Source organism: Tasmannia lanceolata, unplaced genomic scaffold, assembly GCF_043159265.1.
Source record: "Tasmannia lanceolata isolate RefF3 unplaced genomic scaffold, GAP_Taslan_0.1 ptg000007l, whole genome shotgun sequence".
Lineage (NCBI taxonomy): Eukaryota > Viridiplantae > Streptophyta > Magnoliopsida > Canellales > Winteraceae > Tasmannia > Tasmannia lanceolata.
Genome location: NW_027518684.1, coordinates 23,159,715 through 23,180,423, shown reverse-complemented (window position 1 = coordinate 23,180,423; position 20,709 = coordinate 23,159,715). Strand labels below are relative to the sequence as shown.

General features: G+C 37.6%; 1 protein-coding gene across 2 annotated transcripts; it reads right to left on the bottom strand.

Annotated features, from left to right (window-relative positions):
* Positions 1 to 2,811: 2,811 nt before the first annotated feature.
* Positions 2,812 to 19,753, bottom strand: LOC143882310 (ribosomal RNA small subunit methyltransferase G). Of its 2 annotated transcripts, XM_077385837.1 has the most exons (10): positions 19,557 to 19,753; positions 19,358 to 19,438; positions 13,565 to 13,654; positions 12,981 to 13,147; positions 4,831 to 4,900; positions 4,237 to 4,316; positions 4,049 to 4,111; positions 3,845 to 3,921; positions 3,601 to 3,684; positions 2,812 to 3,106 (listed from the first exon to the last, which is right to left on the bottom strand). In XM_077385837.1, the coding sequence occupies exons 1-10, from the start codon at positions 19,632 to 19,634 to the stop codon at positions 3,099 to 3,101; spliced, it is 798 nt and encodes a 265-aa protein (XP_077241952.1). In that variant the 5' UTR covers positions 19,635 to 19,753; the 3' UTR covers positions 2,812 to 3,098. The 2 variants fall into 2 exon arrangements, with proteins under 2 accessions (XP_077241952.1, XP_077241951.1); XM_077385836.1 differs by lacking the exon at positions 2,812 to 3,106 and having other exon boundaries at positions 3,334 to 3,684.
* Positions 19,754 to 20,709: the final 956 nt, after the last annotated feature.

The following is a 20,709-nucleotide window of genomic DNA, read 5'->3' as shown; positions in this document are numbered from 1 at the left end:
TTTGAAGTTCCTCTTGGAATACTCAAGAATCAATATGTATAAGTGGAGTGTAAGATTTCCATGACCATATATGCTCATGGTCCATTGAACTCAGAGCTATGATACCCAGCTATACAGATATAGGAACTGGGATATGAGTCAATGTTTTTTAAAATGTAGGACATGGATATACATACATGTATCCTTTACCTTGAGATAAAATACAAGACATGTATAATTAAAATACCATCAAACATAAATAGATTTAACTTGGAAGATGGAATAAACTTAAAATAGGATCTATAGAACCCGCATACTCAAACATAAAGCCTAGTTTTTAAAACTCCTCCGCGTCATCGTCCACTCCCGAGTCGACCTCATTTTACATTGGCCATGTTCTTGTCATAGTCTTCATTTTACCCTACAAAGTCAATCAAAAACTCTCTTTTGACTCTCCCATAGTCTTTATTTTACCCTACAAAGTCAATCAAAAACTCTTTTGACTCTCCCGAGCTATGATCGTGTGAACCAAGCACTCAACCACATGTCAACCAAGTACTCAGCCATGTCAACCGAGTAATCAACTGCGCCGTGGCGAGTCGACTAGGATTTAATTTGACTGTGTTTTAACCCACATCCGCATTTTGAAGCACTGATAAAGTATTGGATGAGTACTGCGTCCGACACAATATGTTGGGCCTCTACAAATATGTGACTATCATACTAGAGATATGTTGGACCTCTACAAGTATATGGTATGATAGTAGAGATAATGAACAAGGGACTTAATGTTGGGGGTTCCACGTGAAAGCAAAGATCCCACATCGGAAGAATGAATGGATGTGGATGGGCTTAAAAGGGATTGGGCACCCTCCCCTTAACGGCTAGCTTTTAGGCGTGAGTTCTACCCGGTTAAGGTCCTGACACTTAAATGCACATACTATGTATTTATGGTGTGTATGACCATGGATTCATCTCCAAATGAACATTCCTTTAAATGCCTTCATGTGTATAATTATGTATGATTCATTCTTTTTCTTTATGTTTGTGTCTGACTCAAATTGATAAAAGAAACATGATCAGGCATGAGTGTTGGATTTCTTGATATTGACTATGGGAATCTGATTGGAAAAAAATTCAATGAGAGGACAAGATGCCCAAATATGGCCCTATTCATTTTAGATTATGAAAACCGATTATGAGTACTAAACCGATTATTGGACTCAAATTTAAACGTAATTTTGCATTTTATAATAGGTTCGGCACTCACGATCGGTTGACATAATCTTAAATGAACGGGACCTATACAAGAAACAGTAAAGATTAAGGCCCTGATCCTTTTGGATTTTGAGAATTGATTGTGAGTCGAAAGTCAAAACCGATTGTTGGACTCAAATTTAACAAACAAGGCCTAAATAATAGGGAATTGGTTACTAAAGTCTAAAACATTTTGATCAATGCAACCCTAACCAAAATGTTTGATTCTTTATTTGCCTCTTCATTTGCTGGTCTGAAATCACATTATTGTCTGCTTCTTTATTTATGATGATCCATAAATCGGAGCTAGTTGCTATGGACTCTCTGAGATACCTTTTGCACAAGAAATCACATTAATAGACTCACCTTCAATCCCAAGATTCTACAAGCAAAAAACCATCCTTTTTATTGTTTTAGCTTGGATTTGCTAGTAGTTTGTTGGCATGCTATGTCACCAAATAAGGAGACAAGGAGACAAACCAAGTAGAGTTCTGGCACTTTGAAACTCTCAAAGCAACCAAACAGTCTGTTCGGCATGTCAGTCAAAAACCTCATAAAAACCCTACAAAACCTGGGATATTGAGTAACCAAGGAGACTCTAAACTGCAATCCAAACAATTTCTACAAGATGGGTGAGGATTTCGTTTTTCAAATAATCACCTTCCAGTTGCTTAAGGTGATACCGGAGGGTATCACCCCAAAAACCTTTTATCTTTTGCCCAAGATAATAGGACAAGCTTGCACATGTAGATTAGTATTGTAGGCGGATAGATGCATGTTTAGGCCCTGTTTGTGTTGCAAGAAAAACATTTTTGTTGAGATTTTTTTATTTCCACAATTTAGAAGGAAATGACATGATTATGGTTAATTTAGAGGGATGTTATCATAAATCGATCGTCCCTTTCTAAGTAAAAATTGAATTTCACTTTCTAGATGAATTCACTCTAGACGAGGGGATTTTAAAAAATCCTTCTAATTACTTCGTTCCCTTAGGATCTGCATAAGCCGTGCCAGAGACACTGAGGGCCCATGCGCTGAAGGAGCAACCGCAGGGTCTGGAGGACTTTTTCTAAACAGGAAAGCCCTGAAGGTTGAGAATGTTCTAGTAAAAGTGGCCAAGCGTCCACATGAGGATGAAGAATGGGTCTCAGAAGATGTCGTTGTTGCGGCCCCTAAACGCCCTTATTAACATAGGATTATTAATATATTACTTGCTGGATGCCTATCTCCTGAATTGTTCCCTTGACGAATATATAAAACAAATTGAATTTGATAAAGTTATATCTTTCCATGTCTTAAAAAGGTAGAAATTTTAGAAATATTTTTCATTTCCGAACTTTTCCATAAAATTCTTGCAATCCAAACAGGGCCATAGCCATTTTTAAATTTCAATCCCCTTTATTTCTGTAATCTTAAAAATACTTGGAAGAAACATAGATATTAACAGGTTATATAATACCAAGTTCTTAAATAGTACCCGCGTGTATTTTTATTTTATTTTTAAATGAATGGTTTGGATCTTTGAACAAGGTGGGTCCCACTGTACCTTTTTGAAAAATATGTATGGACACCATATAAAAATAAGCACATCTACATGTGGACACCATATAAGAATCAACATTACAATACACCACTCCCTTTTTTTAGGATTCTTTGATCTATAAATACACAACACTTAATTTGAAAGAATAAAGTAGTAAATTGGTAGTAATCCAATCATTTTATTGACTATATTAAGAATTTTTTGGTGTATCTACAATGTTATTTTTTATGGCAATGTCTTTTCCTAATAATTCATCAGGACTTGGACATCAACTCAACTCACTCGGTTGCAATGCTTCCTGACTCAAGACTGAGTTGATTCAAATTACTGCACCATAAAATAATAGAGATCAATTTCAGTAACTGTGATATTGCCTACTTGAAAACAAATACCAAAGAGATTACTGTTATGTCACAGACATTAAAAAACTCACTGTTCCTGTGAGAATAGAATAAATTTGCATTGAACTCTTTAATATGAATTAAAATAATCTGGTATTGAACTTTGTAATTTGAATTACATAATGATGGAATGATAAATAGTTAAATACTAAGTACAGTAACATGATAATGAATCACATTATTTGCAAATAATAAGTACAAAAAAAAGGGAAATGATAACAGCTATACCATGTTTTGATATTTCCACTAAAGCAACTTGTTTTCTTGTAATTAAAGAGCTGTCAAAAGGTTATTACAGTTCCCAAAATGCTCTCACAAGTCAATTAAATAAGAAAAGACAAGCTGGGACTGTGCAGCTATTAAAACATGGTTGTGCTGATATTATTTCCCATAAAAAATTAAACTATTTCAGTTTCTTACTGAAGTCAGACAGTTCCAGCATCTTAATCCTAGGAATTGATTCTGCTTCATCCCTCTCTTTCTGAGTGTTGTATCCCCATTTCACTGCAAAAAAAAATCTGGGTTAAAAAAAGACTTACAAGATGAGCCACATAACCGAATCATTTTACTTATCTTTCAAAAAAAAAAAAACAAAGCATTTCACAAAAGGCCGGAGAAAAAAAAAATGAATGAGCAGAAAAGGAGAAGAGAGGAGGAAAATTGCCTAGATATAAATTCCATTGGTCTAATTCGGGCTCCTTAATGACGTTTTTAAGAGTTGCTAGTCGATCTTCCACAAAGCTGCTCAAAAGTGAACATATCAACAGGATTGAATATTTTTGGAGAATTGCTATTTTTTTATAAGTGCTTATTAGTTATTAGCACAATCTTTAAACAAAATTTGTTTTTATTGGAGAAGTAATCTTACTGGAGAGTCAATCCCTGATTTTCTGGTTTATTTTGGAGTTGCTTTAGCACTTCTACCTTGGGGCTGAAATAGAATTCAGGAAAGCAAGTTATAGACAAAAATACAGTTTTAGCAAAAATTGATAAGAAAATGGAGAACACAGTTTTGGTTCTAAATTCTAATTTTATACTGGGTCAAAACAAACTCACCCAGTTCCTAAACCATAGATCCTTTCAGATGGGATTGTTACTCCAGCCAGCTCTCTTAGTAATGCATCAGCAAATCTGCTCTGATGCAAACAAATGCAAGGAAGAAGACATATGGCTTCAGTTGTTTGCATAAAAAGGTAAACAAACTCCCAAAACATCTGTGATTGTTTAGAAAGAACTGCTTAAAATTGTAAAAGCATGTGTGAAGAGAAATGATGTCCACTCTCCCTTGTTTCGATAATGGAAGTCCTTACTTTATTGAACACTTTTTTGATTGGCTGTTAATAGCTTTTTAAGAAGGGAAACGATATATTCTCCCCCATCTCTTCCCCGGGCTACCCCCCTTGTAGCATAAAAAGAGGAGTCATATATACTAGACGGAGGCGGCCCGGGGAAGAAAAGGGGGCGAATATATCACTTCCCTTTTAGATTGTAAAAAACTTCAATAGCTGGTTAGAAAAGTGAAATAAAGAGAGCAGAGACATTAATAGAACAAGGAAGTGCAGATATCATTTCCATTTTGGGAATTGTAAAGGAAATATGCAGATCACAAAGTGAAACTAGTGACTTCCTCAAAGATTATGCAAGAGCTACCTGTTTTGTAGTGACAATATATACTTTTGAGCTTGCAAATCTCAGTGCATCTGTTATGCCAGGGTAAAATCTGCATGGGAACATTCCGATTCAATTGTAAAGCCTTATCCTTTCAATTAAAAATTCAAGTCGTGAAGCTGTATTATATCATGTTTATCTGGAAACTAATCACAAGACAATCTAATATTATCCGAAAATATTTCTGCTCTGCAGAAGTATAAAAATGGATTTCAGCCGAAAATAGTTCTGCCTCAACCATGAGGATGTAAGTTCAATCCCAAGCTTACCTACCAAAAAAAAAACAACAATGACATCCGCGAAACAAAAAACTGAGTGTTAAAATCGCCATATATTTACAAGCACAAAGTATACATGTTTGATGTTTCTATCTTTTTTTATTTTTTGTATTGTTTTTTGGGCTCTTGTATGTTTGATGTTTCTGTGGTAATGATTAATGATAAAGATTGTAAGCCCAATGGTCTCGGGACCACGCTTGGATTTTCAAAGAGAGAATGGGCAATGGCTGAAAATGGCTTGGTTTAGTCTTATCTTGCAAACTTTTATAGTTACAGCCTAGAATCATTATCATACAAAAATGCTTCTTTATATCCATTTTTCTCATAGGTTACCTGTGAGTCTGTGACCATTTCTGTGTATGGTTCTTTTGAAGATTTTGAAGCTTGTTCACTATAACTTTATGTTAAGGCGATGGGGAAGACCAGAGAGTCGGTGGATTGTTCGGATAAGCTCTTTTGTTGCTTGAAGCATTGCTCTCAAAGCATCAAAGTGGAATGCTTGGACAGCTGCCCCCAGCCCCTATTTAAGGATATAAATATTAAAGGGATAAGGAGAGAGGAGGTTATGGGCTTCAGCCCATATGGGCCCAGCACCTGGTCCATTATCTATGGGCTTATATATGTGAACATATATCCAACAATCTCCTCCTTATGTTCTGCATATAGCCCGATCCATAGATAGAAAGTGTGATGTTCAAACAATATATTGAACTATCCACATCACATTATCATAAAAGATCTGTAATCCAACTGAAAAAACACAAATTCTTTTATGAACAAAACAAGAGTTTTATATACAATAAACTCAACCAAAATGAAGTTTCATATATACATGACCCCACTGCTCTTAAGAAGAATTCATTCATGGGGTATGATTCTCATCAAGATCCAAAATAAAGTTTCACATATAAGTGAACTCTATATACATACTGAAAGAAAACACTCATTCTTTACAACTTTAGAAGATTTACTCATCAAGTAAGTCATCTTCATCAAAGTCAAAATCAAGATGCGCTCCTCCTTTTTCGCCAATCCCTGTGAATTACCACAATATGGATTTCATGAGAATGAATCCAACCATTTGTGTAAAACCATAAATTACACACATGAATGGCTGAAAAAGTATCAGTATCACTCTCACCATAAGCATCATTATCAAGTTTCAATAAAGAACAAGACCAAAATAGCTTGTTTTGCAAAGAACTATTGTACCATAATTGTCAAGTTTCAATAAAGAACAAGACCAACAAACTGGTTTCTTTTGCAAACAACCATTTCATGTTTTCATAAAATGTTAAGTCATCTTATCCATATTTGAGTCAAGTTGAATCATCAGGTGTGGAATGTCCAACCCTTCCCAAACAGGATAACAAAGTTTGAGTTAAATTGTATGATCAAATGTGGAATGTACAACCTATCTCAAAAGAGGGTATATCATCAAGTGTGGAATGATATACAACAACTTTAAACATAAAGAAAAACATATCAAGTGCTTATCTAGGGCCATACAAGGAGTATTCGAAAATTCAAGTGAACATGGATAATGTAGATTAGTGTCCATAACATGGATAATGTAAGTTAAGTCTTTTCTACAAAGGCGTTAACTTAAGTTCCTTCTGTCTTTACAGACTTTAATCCCATTTCCTTTACAGTTTTGAATGTTCGATCTTTATTCAATCCTTTTGTGAGAGCATCAGCCATATTATCCTTTGATCTCACATCAATCAAAGTGATAATCCCGTGTTCAATGAGATAATTCACCATGGCATGTTTCAGCCTAAGATGTCTCCTCTTACCATTAAAGAGTGAGTTCTTTACAATCGTAATTGTAGCTTAATTATCACAGAAGACACTTAAGGAATGAATCCTTAATCTAGTAAGTGGAATGTCCATAATCAGATTCTTTATCCACTCGGCTTCAGCTGCAGCTGAAGCTAGAGCATAAAGTTCTGATTCCATAGACGACAAGGCAATGCAAGTCTGTCTCTTCGACTTCCACGCTACAGCAGCTCCACTCAGGGTAAATACATAACCACTGGTAGACTTACTGTCTCTTAATTCTGAGCCCCATGATGCATCAGAATATCCTTCCAAAACAGGAGGATGGCCACCATAACAAAGAGCATAATTTTGAGTACCCTTAAGGTATTTCATCAGTCTCATAAGGGCATCCCAATGCTCATGGCCAGGATTACTAGTAAAACGACTCAGCATGCCAACTGTAAAGGCTATGTCTGGCCTAGTGCAACTCATAGCATACATGAGACTACCAATCAGTCTAGAATAATCTAACTGATTCACACTGTCTCCTTCATTAGAGATCGGCTTCTTGGTATAATCAAATGGCGTCTCAATCGGTTTGCATTCACTGCATCCCCATATAGAAAGTAGTTTTTCAATATAATGGGCTTGGCTAAGGGAAATTCCTTGCCTCTCAAACCTTACTTTCATACCAAGAATGGTGTCAACAACACCCAGGTCTTTCATGTCGAATTCTTTACCCAAGGTTAGTTTCACATCACTCACTACAGAGAGATCGGAACCAAGAATCAACATGTCATCGACATACAAGCAAATAATTGCGACCTTATTCGACACAAAACGATAATAAAGGCATTTATCTGAGTCACTTGACAGAAACCCAAGGCTCTTTACTACTTTGTCAAATTTCTGATACCACAATTTAGGTGCTTGTTTAAGACCATATAAAGATTTGTTTAATTTACAAACTTTATTCTCAAAACCTTTCATGACAAACCCTTCAGGTTGATTCATGTAGATTTCCTCCGACAGTTCTCCATTGAGAAAAGCTGTCTTTACATCCATTTGATGCACAACAAAATGCTCAATAGATGTCAAAGCAAGAAGAATTCTTATCGTAGCCAAATGATAGACCGGTGAGTAGACATCAAAGTAGTCTATCCCACTCACTTGAGTATAGCCCTTAGCTACTAAACGTGCTTTATATCGAGCTATAGATCCGTCAGGATTAAGTTTCTTCTTCAATATCCATCTACAGCCCACAGTCGTGGCCCCTTTTGGCAAATCGACTAGCTGCCAAGTTAGATTTTGTAACAGAGAGCTCATTTCATCATCAATGGCTTCTGCCCACAACAAAGAATCTCTAGATCTCATCGCTTCCTTATAGGATGATGGATCATTCTCCAAATGGTAGGTCACAAAGTCCTCACCAAAATTTTTGGGTACTCTAATTCTTGTAGAAACTCTTACAGGAACTGACTCAGACATCAATTTGGGACAAGTGTCAGAAGTGACTGGTTCAGACTCAACTGGCAATTCTGTAACCACCTCTATATCGCCTGGTATGGTCAAACCCTGATCTCTGAGAAATTTATTCTCAAAGAAAACTGCATCTCGAGATTCTATAACCATATTGGTTGATAGATCCAAAAATCGATCAGCAGCACTATCTTCTGCACCTCCTAGGTAAACACAAGTGTTTGTTTTAGATCCCACTTTAGGTCTCCTAGGATCTGGTATCCTTACATAAGCAATACAGCCCCAAGTCTTAAGAGTATCATATCTACAAGGATGTCCATGCCATAACTCATAAGGAGTGGAGGAACAGTTTGAGTGTGGCAATTTATTCAGGATGTGATTTGCAGTCAAAGTTGCTTCTCCCCAATAGCAATTAGGCATGCCGGCTGTCAATAACATGGAGTTTAACATTTCTGTTAACGTCCTGTTCTTACGCTCAGCTACACCATTAGATTGAGGCGAGTAAGGAGCCGTAGTTTCAAGTATTATGCCCTGAGAGGCACAGAATTCCTTGAACTCTGTCGAAGTGTATTCTCCTCCTCTATCACTCCTAACTCTCTTAATTTTCAGGTTCAGTTGCAATTCAACTCGATTCTTGAAAACTTTAAACTTAGCAAAAGCTTCATCCTTTGATTTTAACAAATAAATATGACAATATCTTGACATATCGTCTATAAATGTGATCAAATACTTCCGACCACCTCTAGTAGTAAAACTTTTAAAGTCACAGAGGTCAGAATGTATTAATTCAAGAAGTTGTGTGCTCCTAGAAACCTGACGAAAAGGTTTTCTAGTGATCTTAGTTTGAGCACAAACCTCACACTTTTCAAAATCATTTGACATATCTAAAGGTATACCATAAGTTTTAGCAAATTGGACCATTTTCTTATAGTTTACATGTCCCAGTCTGTTATGTAACAACTTAGGAGCAATCAAAGGTGAACTCACTTGACTAACAGTCTCATTTGCTAAACTCAATCTATACATACCATCTATCAAGAAAGCACATCCAAAATAATAAGAGTTAACTGTTAAAGTTACTCTACCACCCAAGAAGGATGTACACATGCCAGCATTGTCAAGCAAACCAATGGAAATCAAATTCTTTTGAATAGTAGGAACTACTTTAACAGCTGTTAAAGTTAGTATTTTACCTGAAGAAAGGGCCAGGTTCGCAGTACCAGTGTGAGTGACCTCTACATCTGCTCCACTAGCCACTGTAACAGTCTCCTTTACTTGGGTAATATCAGTGAGAAGTTTCTTTGAGTTGCAAACATGACAAGTGGCACCTGTATCTAACCACCACTCAGAAGAAGTACTGGCCTTCCCTTTGTCCAACATGGCAACAAAACTTTTAGGCTCAGTCTTATCTACCATCATAGTAGCTTGCTTCTGTGGTGTGTCAGATTTAATCTTTTTAGGTTGCCTACAATCTGCAGCAAAGTGACCCCACTTCCCACAGTTGTGACACTTGCCCTTCTTCTTCTTAAAGATAGGCTTTTTGGCCTCCAACTTAAGGGTATCACTTTTGGTTGACTTGGATGACTTAGGAAATTTCTTGGGATATAACACAGTGTTAGCAGCTGACTGTTGCTGTCTAACAAATTCCAAGTTATTCCTAGCTTTATTCTCATCTTCGATTCGAATGAACCGTTTGAGATCATCCAGTCCCACTTGCACTTTCTTTCTGTACATTTCTGTTTTGAAAGAGTGCCATGCAGATGGTAACTTGTATATAATTGCACCTACCAGAAAAGCATCAGGTAAAGGAATGTTCTCATTGGCCAATTTAGATCTCAAAATTTCTAAATCAGATACTTGAGGAGTGATTTCCAGGTTCTCTTGGAACTTGAAATCCATGAATTTGTCCACAAGGTGAGTCTTGGACAATTCTTCCTCTTTCTTGAATTGAGCATCTAAATGATCCCAGATTTCTTTAGCAGTGCCAAATTTGTTGTAGGTTTCTGCAAGACGATCTGATAAACAATTTAATAGGAAGTCTTTGCAGAAATCCTCATCCTTTTTCCATTGAGATTCATCAACATCTTCTCCCGTATCAGCAAAGGTACTCAGAACAGTATAGAAAACATTCACATATTTCAAACCGAACTGAGTCTTTCGCTTCCAGGAACTAAACTCAGATCCTCCAAAGGATTGAAGCTTGACCATGTCAAAGGGAATAGCAGTCTTTTCCATTTTATAATCACAAAATAAAAATAAAATAGAAAGAGTGCACCTGATTAGTGAATCGCGAGAACCCAAAGCCAAGAAACCGCGAATCAAATCGAATACCCGAATCCGAGATTGCTAAGATGAAACCCGCCACAAGAGATTACCACCAAGGTAATAACCTAAACCCAAACAGCTATTGGGGTTTACGGGTCAACCAGCAGAAAATCAGCCAAGGCGAAGACCGAGGCTTTCTGTCTCAGACCAGATGAGTTGGTGAGAAATAATTCTCCAAATTTCTCACCCTTTATTCTGCCGCTGCTTTGCCTCCATCGATGAATATCACACACAGAGCTCGCAAAGCCCTTTTGGGTATCACACAGATATCACACAGAGAAAAATCGTTCAGAATCTTTGTCACAAAGATCACGTCAAAACCCTCTAAATTATAGGCGCACAAACAGAGTAGAGATCTTCAACCGAAATTCAATCGGCGAGAGGAATCCACGGCAGAAAATCCATCCACGGCAGAACATCCACAAAGTGGGTTTTGTGACAGCAGCACAAGCATCCACAGCAATTTTGCTTCAAGATTGTTAAGGCGATGGGGAAGACCAGAGAGTCGGTGGATTGTTCGGATAAGCTCTTTTGTTGCTTGAAGCATTGCTCTCAAAGCATCAAAGTGGAATGCTTGGACAGCTGCCCCCAGCCCCTATTTAAGGATATAAATATTAAAGGGATAAGGAGAGAGGAGGTTATGGGCTTCAGCCCATATGGGCCCAGCACCTGGTCCATTATCTATGGGCTTATATATGTGAACATATATCCAACACTTTATCTATGCCCATGTCAATGTCTGCCTAGTAATCATCTATAAACAAGAAGGAGATCCCCACTTTTTAACTTTCTTTCTGGTTCTAAACATCTAGGAATTTTTATTGAGCTCCAAGGCTCCAAAAACCACTGTTTCAAAATGTGGATGCGGAACAAAATGCAGCCAAAGCAAATCCTAGTCGACTTGGCACGACACGGTCAAGTACTCACGCGGCTAAATACTTGGTTGACGCGCTCATAACTGGGGAGGGACAAAGGAGTTTTGATCGACTTTATAGGGCAAAACGCAGACTCAGACAAGAACGAGGCAAAGTTAAAAGGGAGTTAACTCGGGGGAGTCCACGATGAAGCCAGGGAGTTTTGAAACTATGCCCCCAAACCCTTTCAACTTCACATCCATTTTCCTTGACATATAATCATCACCTATTTACTCCCTATCCATCTACCATCATATTCCCTTGGTTCTTTAAACTCTAGATCGTAATTGCAGGGCTCTCTTGTTCCATCACACATTATTATTGATGACAGTTACATTTCCTATATGCCAAGTTAGAATCTATATTGCCCAAACTGTTCAAAACAGATGACTTGTCTGCGTGTGACACTTCAGTTTTAAAGTAGATGTCAAGATCAACAATGCACATCTGCCATAATGATGATGTACCTGGGCAACAAAGGGTATAATAACATAATTTCCAACGTATCCCATGACAGAGAGGGTTAATGTGCAGCATTGTGTTAAAGACAGGTCTAATCCTTCTGTTGGAAAACTAGGGGTATAGAAAACTCTACAAAAGAGTAAATGGAACACACTTAGTTCCTTAAAATTATGTTTATTGCACCTTAACAGTCCATGTATTTGTATAAACCGATTTTAACTGTGCTCTCCCATTAAGCAAAACCTTTCTCACATGCATAAATGAAAGCTATAAATTCTAAGAGATTAGCACCATAATGCTAATAGAAAAGGTGCTCAATTGCTAGAATTCTCCCGAAAATTTGATATGGAACAATGCACAATATATAAAACAAGGACATGTTCTTTGTCTGACCATTTATTGTTCAAGACATGTTCAGTTATTCTTTTTTTATTACACAATGTGTGAGCCCACTTACCAGAGCGAAGCTACTGGGGAAAGTTTAACCTTCCCCTTAATGTAATTAAATGAACCAATCAGTTGCCTAACTCTGCCTAACTCTCCCCATCCTTGGTGCTTATTTTATATTTGACAGATTTGCATTTACTTTATTCCAAATCAGTAACAATTTTGCATGTGAAAAGGGAAGAAAATCAGTTGGATCGTGATGAAAAACGAAGGGTAGATAAGCTTAAACATTACAAAGTCTTTGGTTTAATTGTAAGAGCGTTAGGCTCATTTGTCTAATTAATCAATTTGAGAAATGAATAATGCTAACAATCAGAAAGAAAACCAATTGTTTCCACTTGAGTTCGGTCTTCATATATTATCATTAACACAACATAAAGATATACGTGAATGCTAAAGTTAATACACATTAAGGAGTCACTAGACATTGGAATACATCTACTGAAGCAAATGTCCATTATATTACCTATTAGCACCAATCCAACCTGATAAATCATTCTCCAGCCATTCATCCCTGACTTTTCCAAAAAGTTCTACTAGGGAATCCCTATTTTCATTCCATTCCTCCATAATAACAGGCTTCAACTTTGACCAGTTCTCCAATATCCCATCAATGGTGAGCCCAGCCACGACCTTGCACAGTAAACCTTGCCATCAGATGTGCACATATCTCAACTGCAGTGAAAAAGTTCGTGACTCATGAAGAGCACTGTTTAGAAACTACACATGTCAATCATTGACTCGACCGAGTCAACTCAGTTTCGGCACCACCGAGTCAAATAAAAAATCCTTTGACTCATTCAGGTCAATAAAAATGTAGGTGTGTCAATTATTTTCTCACCCAACTCAGTTTTACCTTGGGCAGGTTCTTGTCTGTGTACGAATTTTTAAACACTAATGAACAATTTAAGATCAATACATGAACTTTCTTTTGGTAATGGGAATGATCTCCATGAATATAGGTTTGGTTTCTAATTCTAAAATGGGAGACGGGGAAGCAAAGAAAGAGATACATGGAAATTTTTATCAAAATTAGGTGAAAATACTCACAGAGGACTTCTGAATGGATGGTATCTGAAGCTCCAAGAGTAACCTCACAAGCAACAAATTTTCATATCCAGTTTCCACTACTGGCCGGAGCTGTAACAGCAGAAGGCTTTAATTAGTTCTATTAAACTATGTTATACACCAACATATTTATTTACCCGGAGGTACCGAACCGGTCTAGAGTTCTTTCATTTTCAAAATTAATTGAAGATATTACAACCAAATAGCAGTGGCACACTGAAATTATCCTTGAACATGGTAGTCAAGAATGACACTGCAATACTCCAGTAGCTTTTCATGATGGAAATGTGTACAAGAATTCATTTGAGGAATGCAAATATTTCTAAACAAAACACAGCAACATGTGCTTTCATTTGAAATGCAAAATAGGGAACAAATACAGTCGTAATTGAGTCACTAATAAAGAAATAAAAGATTAAGAAGTCGTTGAAAGACATGTTAGAGTAATGAGAAGAAGAACCGGATGTGATTTAAGTAATTCAATTAAACAATTATCGAGTACCGAGTAACAAATGCCATCAGAGTGGAGTCTGTTCGACGCAAAACAACAGAAGGTCAATTAATGGATCACAATTAAACAAGTCAACTTGAGCAAGAAAGTTGCATCCTTGATATTCTTGTGGGGATTTTCTAGGGGTCGAGTAGATTTATAAGTCCTTGGAAGACAGGGACTCAGACTCATAACAGTGATTATGCATATAAATCATGTGGCCCTGAACCATGTGATTTTTAAGGGGCTTAAGAAAATCATAGGAAAAATGGAAAAAAAACCAGAAACAATAAAAAAATAAATTTTCAGTAATTTTTTAAAAACAAAATATTTTCAATTTCTGTTCTTTAGTGAACATTAGAGTGCTACTTGTCATATTAGCATTTACAACATATGGGTATGTCTCAAGCTTAATTTTGATGGATCTAGTCTTGGTAATGCGGGCCAGGCCGGTATTTGGGGAGTACTTAAGGATGAGGAAGGAGTACCCATCAAAAACAAGAAAAAAAAAAGGAAGGAGTGGTGAGGTGGGCTTTCGCGAGCCATATTGGAGTTACCGACTCTAGTGAGACGGAAGTTCGGGCGGCCCATCAAGGTATCAAATTATTAGTGGGGGAAGACCTAAATCGAGTGGTGGTGGAAGGCGATTCCCTCAATGTTATTTGTTGGCTATCCAGATCTCAGATTTTCCCTTGGCGCTTTGCGGACTTCTTTAATGAGATTATAGACATTGTGGGCTTCTCCAGTATCTCCTATCGCTACATTAGGAGATCGGCAAATGTAGAGGCGGACAAGTTAGCTAGTCGTGGGTTCATTTGGATTCTCATGAGCAATATGACTTTCTCCCTCCTTAACTTTTCTGTCCGCCTTTCTTGATTGTATATAGCTCTCTCTCTCTCTCTCTCTCTCTCTCTCTCTCTCTCTCTCTCTCTCTCTCTCTCTCTCTCTCTCTCTCTCTCTCTGTTTTTCTCTTCGTATCTTTTGACGAACTCGGTCCACTTAATATTTTATCATTCAAGAAAAAACATATGGGTATGTCTCTTCTAGTGATTATACATTGCAGGTTATTCAGGTTAGGCTACACTTACAAGGTGCAAGTCGGAAACAACGACCCTCAAATATCTACTATCCAGTATCAACTATCAAGTAGCATTTAATCAATTTTTATAGACATGAATTCAAGATTTAATAATCATTGGTAATAAATATCTATGTTAGCTAGTGGGGTCGGGCTTTCCTCTGGTAGTCCCGCTGTGGGGCATTAGCTGCTTTTAAGGGAGTGTCTTTAATTGGCAGGTCGTGGGACAGCTGGTGGTTCAGTAGGCATCGGAAGGCTTGATCCCGAATCGCCTTCGGCCTTGGGCTTTCAGAAAAGAGACAAGACTAGTAGTTCTAGAAGTTAAGACTTAACTAACCAACAAGACCAAGACGTGAGTGAAGTAAACACTACTTCAAAGCTGCATGAGATTTTGAACTTGATTGTAGTCATTATTCACGTCTAAGTCACCTTTCCCAATAAGAATCCATGCAAAGTTAGGTCTCCATTGCTATTTGTTCATCAACAGGTCTAAAAGTACCACATGCAATGGAATTACTGGGTAAGTGATAGTCACCCTGATTTTTTTCATGCATTTCCCGTTTCCGTTTCCCACCCTGGTAACTATGGTTTTATCCATCCTAATAGTAAGTTTCTATAAGGAAATAAAACAGTATATTACTTAACCTATTAAAATTTTCATTATATTAGTTGTTATAAGTTATAACCATATTATTATGTAAAAAAGTTAAAATTTGAGAATTGATTAAAATAATTTAGTGAATCCACGAATCTTCCTTTTTTGAGGTTTGTCGAATTCATACCCTGGTCAGATTCTGACACTCGTACCCTTACTAGTACATAGATCCCCACTAATCCACTATGGTCTGGGTCTTTTGGTGTTTGATACTTTGATCTTTGATCCTCAATGGAGTCCAAATGTTGATATCCCTTGGTTTCCATCATAATCAATAAAATATGGGTGATTATGCTCTCAGATCTCCCTTTCTATCTGTTTAGACTGGAAAAAATAAAATGGTGTTTGACTTCGCCTAAACCATGAAAATAAGACCCCATTCAGTTGCAGCCCTTTGTTTCTGGATTATTCTTGATCAAAACTGATGACTTAGACAAGTTGTAACGGTTCTAAGAAGATTCTAACCTTGGTTCTAAGGGGAGACATTGGCCACTGAATAGTAGGAAACCAGAATACATCTCCACATAGTAAATGAAGAGACAACAAGGTTTTAAATTTTGGTTTCGGTTTCGGTTTCGGTTTTGGTTTCGGTTTCGGTTTCGGTTTCGGTTTCGGTTTCGGTCGCTACGGAAACTGAAACATTTTGTTTTAGGTGGAAATCCTGTAAAATCAAGGAAACGAATGAAAACATATGCAAATGATAGAATTTAAACATGAAACTTCAGGAAAGGCTAGAATAAGCACAAATACACACTTAGAAATCATCATATAAGCAAGACAACCATCCATAATGGTTTCAAAACATCAAACACCTAATGACATGCACCGTCTTTCATGTTAGACAATTTAGTACCTGCCAAATTTCAGTTGTAATTCATATATATATTTATAAATAGTGCATGCACCACATTTTGCATTCACTTCGTATAAATATAATTATATAATACATACTAATATTTATTTATTTTTAAAATTTATAATACTAATATAGTATACGACTATTAGCTTTTGGAGAAGTTGGTAAGTCAACACGGTCATTTCGGTTTTGGTGGGGATGGAAATGGAAACATTTCAGTCATTTTGTGTCGGTTTCGATGGAAATTGGAGATTTAAAACTGTTGGATATAGTTGGATAAATGTAATAAGCCTGAGGGCATAGATGTAATTATGCTTCTCCATTATTAATAAATATATTAGTGAGGGGGAGATCATCTCTCTAACTCACTTTCTCTTCTCTAATTATTTCTCTCAACATGGTATCAGAGCCCTAGGGTGTTTTATCCCTAGGAAAACCCCTTAGCCTCCATCTTCTCCATTCCTCAACCCTAACCCTAACCCCTTTCCTCATCCTCATCTTTATCTCTCCCTAACCCCTTCCTCATTCTCATCTTCATCTCTCCCATGCCCTAAACCCTAACCTTCCCCATATCCAAAACAGATTTCATCTCCCCCCCCCCACAAACGTCAAACCCACTCGCGCCCCCTGGAAACCCAAGCACGTTCCGCATTTTGCCCCCCCTCAAACCCACTCGCGCCCCCTCAAACCCAAGCAGTCCAACGTTTTGCCCCCCCCTCAAACCCAAGCAGTGGACCATTAAGTATTCAGTCATAAATCATCTGCAGGGTGCATCCTTCTGATTGTGTATGTTGATGACATCATTATTACAGGAAACAACTCAGGAGGAATTCAAAGGTTGAAGAGTTCTTACAGACAGAGTTTGCTACAAAGGATTTGGGTCGACTTAGATACTTTCTAGGGATAGAGGTGGCCTTTTCTTCTCAAGGAATATCTCTATCACAGAGAAAGTATGTGTTAGACCTACTAGAAGAAACAGAAAATCTTAGAGTAAAGCCTATATCTGTGCCTATGGATCCTAGTGTGAAGCTTATTCCAGAGGAAGGAGATATGTTGGAAGACCCTGGCAGATATAGACGACTAGTTGGAAAGCTCATATATTTTACAGTTACTCGCCCAGATATCTCCTATGCAGTTGGAGTAGTCAGTCAGTTCGTGAGTGCTCCTCGTACTTCTCACTGGGCAGCAATAGTTCAAATTCTCCGTTATTTGAAAGGAGCACCAGGGAGAGGAGTACTATTCAAGAAAAATGGACATGTCAGAATAGAAAGCTATTGTGATGCAGATTGGGCAGGATCTCTAGCAGATAGGAGATCAACCACTGGCTACTGTACATTTGTTGGGGGCAATCTGGTGTCGTGGAAAAGTAAAAAGCAAGAAGTTGTTTCGAAGTCAAGTGCTGAGGCAGAATATCAAGCTATGTCCTATACTAGTGGGGAGCTCCTTTGGTTGCGTTCCCTCATGGCGGAGATTGGTTTTCCTTGTCAGCTCAGCTTTATTGTGATAATAAAGCTGCAATTCACATAGCCACCAATCCTGTTTTCCATGAGAGAACCAAGCATATAGAGGTGGATTGCCACTTTATTCGTCAGAAAATTCATAAAGGAGAGATACAGGTTTCTTTTACTCGATCTGTGGACCAGTTAGCTGACATATTTACGAAACCCTTGCCTAAGTCAAAGTTGAATGATATTTGTAGCAAGCTAGGAATGTACAATATCTAGCTTGGATGTTATTGTTGGGGGTTCCACACAAAAGCAAGGATCCCACATCGAAAAAGTGAAGAGATGTAGATGGGCTTATAAGGACTTGGGCACCCTCCCCTTAAGGGGCTGTTTGGATAATATTGGTTTTCCTCAAAATCTTGGATGGGAGGAGAGAGAAGGAAGGAGACCTTCCGTCGTTTTCTGATTTCTCGCCCCTCTTTTCGTCCAGCGAGATAGTAGAAGATCATCCCATGTTTCCAGGTTTTACCCGAGATTTCTAAAATCTGAATTTCTTACTTAAAATCCAGGATAATGGATTGTAAAATCAAGAATTTTACACCTCTTTCAAACTAAAACCTGGATTCTAAAATCCACGTATCCAAACAGCCCCTAAATGCTAGCTTGTAAGGGTAAGTTCTACCCAGGTCCAAACAATTGGTATGAGAGCTGGGGCGTGGTATCCCCGGTGTACCCTTGAGGATGGGGAAAATCCCTCGTGGAAGATCACAATAACCCTGTGTACCCTCAAGGACGGTGAAATTCCCTCGGGGAAGATCTCCTAGTTCCCACTTTGCTCCTACATGTAGGGGCGAGAATGTCAATGTTGGTTTTGCGTGGAAGGGGAGATTGTTGGGGGTTCCTCGCAAAAGCTAAGATCCCATATTGGAAAAGTAAAGAGATGTGAATGGGCTTATAAGGACTTGAGCACCCTCTACCCAGGTCCCCCAACAAGGAGGAGACAAGAATGCCACATAAGCCGACATCCAATAATTACCTAGGAGACATCCCAAGGAGTCTCCAGGAATTCAATGCTATATATTGCGAACCAAACCAAACAGGGAGTTTTGCAGACCTGGCACCCAAATGCCAAATAAAGAGAACTGTGCAGATATAACTTCCTAATAAAAACAAGTAAAATAAGAAGAATAACAACAAAACTACAACAGTAATAGTAAATAAATAAAACTTACAAAAATATTAACAACTTACAACATGCATTTGATCTATAATCCATTCTTCCAAGGCAGAATCCACTTGGTTGAAAAGGGCAGGCCATCTTATTTTAGAAGCCTAAACATAGAAGGAGAGAATATTTATCAAAAGAACTCAGATTAACAGTATCAAATAGTGGGAACTTTCTTATCTAAATCTGTAATTAGGGTTTTGATTTCTAAATCATTAAACAGACCTTGAGTGCAGAGAGGGAGCTCTCTCCGCAGCTGTCACATACAACTCCATCAAAATCCAATGCATACAACTCTCCCATTCCTTTTCCACGGATTCTTCCTGTTTTTTTGCTCTTTTTCAGAAGAAAGAAAAAACAGGGAATCTCTTTCCCTTCACTTCTGCTTTCTTTTTCTTCTTCACTGATTTTTTTATGGAAAATCATTGAGAAATGAGAACACGTTGTCTCACATTACCAGCTAATGAACATCTGACACGTGGATCTCTAAAAGAGTAGCTCCCAGGCCAGCCAGTCATTTTTAGGCTACTGTACTGATACTGGCACTACCATGTTTTTATGATTACACTAAATCATCTTGTCTTTTATTATTTGAACAGCTGTCAAAGGTTAATTCAGTTCCCAAAAACTCTCATAAGCCAATTTAAAAAAAAAAAGCAATTATTAAAAATGGTAGTGCCAATATTGGTAGCTTTTTTTTAAGTGATTGTGTTCGGCAACAATTCCCTTAATTCTCATTCTAGATTCAAAAATCAAAATGCATTTTTTTAAATATTCCTTAAAACATAATCTAATTCGGCAAACGCACGTTCAAGAATGATTCTTTTATTTCTTTGCGGAGAATGACCAGCAAGGACAAAAAGAATGTATGCTGTTTTTATCTTATACTGATTGCAGACACGCGCGTTGCACGGGAACGGAAAACAAAGAAAAATAAAGAATAAAATGAAGCGAACGAGGATATTTTTTCACCCCCCCCCCCCGGGAGGATAATGTGCCCCTGTTGATGTTATTTGATGTTTGATATGGGAAATATCAACATGGGAGAATATAACATTCCTAGTAAAATGGAATGGGAAGTATCAACATGGATTTAAATTATGTTAAATGAACATGCATGTGTATTGAATGGTAACAGAACTTCTCCTGAGCAAAGAGAAAAAGAACAAATAGAAGACAAATATATCAAATCCAAATTTTTTATTACCTGTTAATAGCATTTTAAGGGTTTCAACGGCTGATTATAACCATGTAAAACAAAAGAATTCCATCAGTAAAACATGGGAGTTGTGGGCTAGGATGATTCTAGCCCATCCAAGCCCATCCTAGCATTAGATCTAAATTGTGGGGTAGCATGATCCTATATGGGAAAATTGTT

Coding starts and splice junctions, on each gene's coding strand:
- LOC143882310 (XM_077385836.1), bottom strand. CDS start 19,634: ATGGGAGAGTTGTATGCATTGGATTTTGATGGAGTTGTATGTGACAGC. Junction 19,439..19,556: donor GCTCCCTCTCTGCACTCAAG/GTCTGTTTAATG, acceptor TTCTATGTTTAG/GCTTCTAAAATAAGATGGCC. Junction 4,901..12,980: donor GGTTGGATTGGTGCTAATAG/GTAATATAATGG, acceptor GTTCCCATGCAG/ATTTTACCCTGGCATAACAG.